The sequence below is a fragment of the Poecilia latipinna genome, unplaced genomic scaffold (assembly GCF_001443285.1).
Source record: "Poecilia latipinna isolate Pla-1442-1.1 unplaced genomic scaffold, P_latipinna-1.0 Scaffold1300, whole genome shotgun sequence".
Lineage (NCBI taxonomy): Eukaryota > Metazoa > Chordata > Actinopteri > Cyprinodontiformes > Poeciliidae > Poecilia > Poecilia latipinna.
The window spans coordinates 125668-130714 of record NW_015113916.1 but is presented as its reverse complement, the minus strand read 5'-3'; the positions used below and the strand labels follow the sequence as shown (position 1 = coordinate 130714).

At 39.0% G+C, this 5047-nt stretch overlaps 1 protein-coding gene across 1 annotated transcript in view; it reads right to left on the bottom strand.

Annotated features, from left to right (window-relative positions):
• LOC106961437 (actin alpha cardiac muscle 1) overlaps nucleotides 1-3817 on the bottom strand; it is an 8014-nt gene extending 4197 nt beyond the window's left edge. The window contains exons 1-5 of the mRNA XM_015055176.1: nucleotides 3711-3817; nucleotides 2888-3026; nucleotides 2357-2681; nucleotides 1705-1866; nucleotides 1225-1416 (exon numbers count right to left, since the gene is read on the bottom strand). Coding sequence (XP_014910662.1) covers nucleotides 1225-1416; nucleotides 1705-1866; nucleotides 2357-2681; nucleotides 2888-3016 — 808 coding nt within the window. The 5' untranslated portion in view covers nucleotides 3017-3026; nucleotides 3711-3817. The remainder of the gene's footprint in view (nucleotides 1-1224; nucleotides 1417-1704; nucleotides 1867-2356; nucleotides 2682-2887; nucleotides 3027-3710) is intronic.
• Nucleotides 3818-5047: the final 1230 nt, after the last annotated feature.

Sequence of the window (5047 nt, the reverse complement as noted above, 5' to 3'; positions counted from 1 at the left end):
TGGTTTTATGAACAGTGATGACGTTCTGTAATCAATAAACAGATGAATTCATTTGCTGAATGACTCCTACAACAAGCGGTTGTAGAGACCTGCATTTGATTTTTTGTTGTTTCTTTTATTTTTCATTTATTTCATTATATTACATTTATTCATTGTGTATTTTCTGTGTTTAGATTAGAAAAAAAAAACTTGCATTTATTGGTTCTTTTCTTTTATTTTCTATGCTTGGCTTTTGCATAAAGTTTACACACATAGTAAAATGATAAAAAGGGGGGAATGTTAGATATTTTTTGGTATTATCATTTTGTTATTACTTTAGTACATATTCAGTCTAATGTTAATCAGTATTATTGTGATTTTTAGTTTAAAGTGTTCTCTTCCTTATGTGTGTATAAACTGACCTGGAGGTTATGACTGACTGTTTCATCTTCATGTGAAACAGTTAACTCTGTGTTTCCCAGACCTTAATTCTTATCAACCAGAATACCTCCTAACTGCTTATGAGCAGTCGTATTTTGTCTCTTGTTTATCCTCCCTCTTTGTTGACAGTTTGACCGAGATTTGAACTGGGCTCAGACCGTAGATCAGATATCACACCTGGAACTGAGTTGCTGGTTTGTTTAGGTTAGAAGTTTTACGACCTTTGTTGTTCTTCCTGACTGCCCCTTTTGGTTGTTCTGCTTGACAATAAAACAGGGGCTCGCGTGGAAGGAGATCAGAATTCTCTGTGAACGGCTGATGAGGTTGTTGATGGAGAGTTCTCCTTTTGCAAAAGCTTTGTCTATAAAATTCATATACGTTGTCTGTGGTCTTTTTATATAGGTTCGAGAAAAAGTACCTATCAGAGACAGATTATAGGTGTTTCTAAATACATTTTATTTGTAAAATCTCTAGCTAGAAAGCCAGTTTTTTCTAAAACTATATTGAAATCAAGGTGTCCATTCATCATTCATTTTTATTTTCAGATTACTTGCATTTTTTTTTTTTTTTGAGAAAAATAGAGTAGAGAGAGGGGGTGGGCGGCGTCACCTTGTGATGGGAATGGGTATGTTTGGTTGCGTATAGGGCAGAAGTAAAGGGGTTTCCAATTCATACTACAAACAATTATACAATTTCTAAATTATTATTGCTAAGCCACTCACTTTGTTCACTATTCAGCCGATCACAGAACATGTAGGTGATATTAATGTGGGTGTTTGGATGTTTGAGTGCACCTTTACGCACCGATAAAGGAGGGCTGGAAGAGGGTCTCTGGGCAACGGAAACGTTCGTTCCCGATGGTGATGACCTGGCCGTCGGGCAGCTCGTAGCTCTTCTCCAGAGACGAAGAGGAGGCTGCGGTGGCCATCTCGTTTTCAAAGTCCAGAGCCACGTAGCAAAGCTTCTCCTTGATGTCGCGCACAATCTCACGCTCGGCTGCAGATATGCAGACGTTGATGGTTTTAAAAGTTGTCAGAAAATTATTGGTCATTATTTAAATACTCTAGCTATTAAACAAGTAGAGCTGAAAAGATTTAATCATTTTTTTTAATTTTCTGCAAAGAGCAAACGGCATTTTATTAAGATAATTCATTGAACAGTTAAGCTTTTTTTATTTTGAATTTATTTTATTTGGCCATTTTTGTTCATCTAGACTGTTTAAATACGATGTCTCATGTTGTCATCCACTAAATCTGTTGTAGTTTTTTTGTAATTGAGGCTCACCAGTTGTGACAAAAGAGTATCCTCGCTCTGTTAGGATCTTCATGAGATAATCTGTGAGGTCACGACCAGCCAAGTCCAGACGCATGATGGCATGAGGAAGAGCGTAACCTTCGTAAACCGGCACGTTGTGGGTTACGCCATCACCAGAGTCCAGGACAATACCTGCAACCGACGACCAAAGTTCATAGTCATATTTCATTTCACAAATCACTATCTGTCTTTTAAAGGATCGTTAATCTCTTACCCATCTTTATCTGTTGCATTTATGTATGTCATGTTTATTCAGTGGACACATTTTAAACATTGAAGCAGCAATTGTCAAATTCTGCCCTGATTCCATGTAAACACTAAATTTTTAAAATTTGTTTAGTCCTGAATAAAAGTTTTAAAATGGACACCAACATGACTATTAACCAGCTGTGACATACATCCATATTCCTTCAGAGCTTATGCTGCGCACAGCACGAGAGTGCACCCAGCTCAATCTAACAAGATGTGGAAATAAACAATTAAATGTCAAATAGCCGAGGGAAGCTTCGGGGGCCAACAGTGGCCCCCGGGTTATGCTGCCCTGGGAGGTGAGCCAAATTCCTCATGTCAGAAGTGTCACCGTCTCTGTGAATAAAAAGCACAGCTGAAAATTCAGTCATACCTGTGGTTCGCCCAGATGCGTACAGCGACAGCACGGCCTGAATGGCCACGTACATGGCGGGCACGTTGAAAGTCTCAAACATGATCTGAGTCATCTTTTCTCTGTTGGCCTTTGGGTTGAGAGGGGCTTCTGTGAGCAGGGTGGGATGCTCCTCAGGGGCAACCCGCAGCTCGTTATAAAACGCGTGGTGCCAGATCTTCTCCATGTCGTCCCAGTTTGTGATGATGCCGTGCTCGATGGGATACTTCAAGGTCAGGATACCTCTTTTGCTCTGGGCCTCATCTCCGACATATGAGTCCTTCTGGCCCATACCAACCATAACTCCCTACATATCACAAACGTGAGAAATATGAAGTGATGTGTTTGAGTCCTCATGATGCGAAACAAAGCCATGCTTCATTGTGTGAGCACAGAAATGAGAACTGTGTGGATTATGAACTTGCTTGGCACAACTTTACTAGTTTTTGCTGTGTAATTGTTCAAGTTATGACTTTTTTTTTGTCTTTAAGTATGTTGAGTAGTTTTCTTTACCTGGTGACGTGGGCGACCAACGATGGAAGGAAACACGGCTCGTGGCGCATCATCTCCCGCAAACCCGGCTTTCACCAGACCCGACCCGTTGTCACACACCAGAGCAGTGGTCTCTTCGTCATCACACATCTTGTCAGCTCTGAAACACAAAGGGCAGCATGTAGCCACAATTAAGCCAACCGGAATGGAACCATGCTTGTGATTTATAGCTCTACTTTCATCAGAGATAGCCATCAAAGGACACAAAGAGTCATTGTTGTAAAAAAAAGAAAAGGAAAACGTTGGATTTAACATATTTGTTCAGAATCCAGATCTGAAAATTCAAACAGAATAACAGAAAGCAGAACATCTTTTTAAAATCTTATGTAACGTTCACATTTCATTTTGGGAAATTGTTTTAGCTTTCATTAGCTGTAAAACATATTCATCACAATGCATAGAACTGAGCACCTTAACAAAATCAGACTTTGTCTTATGAAGCTATATAATATATTAGTGTTTCTTTCAAGATTACTTACAAAATCCACCCTTTGATGATAAAATGATTTGTTGAGATGGACCAGTAGTAGATTACTTTAAAAAAAGACTAGTGTATAAAAGGCAGGTATTTGTCAGTCTTTTAAAAGTTTAAAGCCTGCAGCCCTCAGGTTAGCACAACGAGATCATCCAACGCAGTCAGAAGATCGCAAACAGGCTAACTGAAAGTGGAACCAGTGCTATTTTGCATTAAAATCCATCACCCACTTTATTGTAAAAGAAAATGAAAAAGAACACAAAACAAGTATATAATCATTTAGTGCGAGCCAGTGGTGTTGATACTCACCAGATTAGTAAGCGGGGGCCGGACCCTGAGTACAGAAACAAGAGGTGTTGAGATGTCATGGCCAGACAATTTATACCACGAAGTTAGGCCCTGGAGGCCAAGTAGTGTGACCCCCATCTCTATATTTGGAAGCCAATTGCCCCCATTGTCAACAACCGCTCCATGAATGGCATCACTAGGAAAGGGATCTCCCCAATGGACATCTGCGCCTGCAAACCATATATGGAAGAGGGCAATGAGGTGGGCGAGACAATGACAAACCCACCTTTGATCTTTTACCTACTGTGATGAGTCATTGTATCATTTCTGGGAAATCTCAGTGTCTCCATGATAGGTAAGTTATAGTCACATGGTTCTAATTTCCATTTCATATTTTTGTAATAGTCCAGAAAAGCTGTTTTATCTTTTTGTCTTCATATAAATCAGGGAGAATAAACTTACCAGAGCAAGCTAAGGAGCTTCTGACATGAAACCTGTAGTAAATCCGTTGCTTTGTTGTTGTTTTTTTTGTTTGTTTTTTTTAGTTTTTGTCTTTGGTCTGACAAGACACATGCGAGCTGACAGTGCCAAACAGAGAGACCACTTGTTCCTCCAGCTGCTGTCAGCAGACGATTGACTTGCCCCCCAACCGCCAGCCCGAGCCCATTTTGATTTTCTGCAAAGACAGGGAAGCTTACATGCAGACAAAACATCCCTTCTCTCCTGCAGTGTTATTTCAGCTTCAGCCCAGAACAGTTTTGGTTCTACAACGAGATCGATGTGCATGCATGTATTCCACAAGCAAGTGCGTGGTTATATGGGCTATGTCTGGACATGCCATAGGGATTCTGCAAGGAAATTTACTCACAAAGTAAATCATAGATTTACTTACTATGAGCTTCTCTTAATATAAGTTGCAAGTAACACGCTCAAAATTCCCATATATCTATTTATCTGCCCGTCCATCCATCTTTATATCTTATCCTCAAAGGGTTATGTAGTAATATTAGTACCCAGAGAAAACTAAGTTATGCAAGAGGACAAAGACGTCAACATTTCCCTTCAAAGACACTCCAAACAATCAGAAGGGGAACTTGAACTTGATCTTTTTTTGTTTGTTTGTTTTTGCTAAAATTAATTCTCTACATGTGAAAAGTGCAAGAGACAAACCCATGAACATTTACAAATGTAATTGAGACAAAAGAGAGTTCTACAAAAAAAATATTTATTCGAGGGGGCTAAACACATTTGTTCACAATACTTAAAAATTTTGTAAAAAAAAAAAAAAAAAAAAAAACATCAGAAAAAAAAAAAATCCAAAAAGAAGAAAAAGGGGAAAAACAAATTTTTTTTTTTTA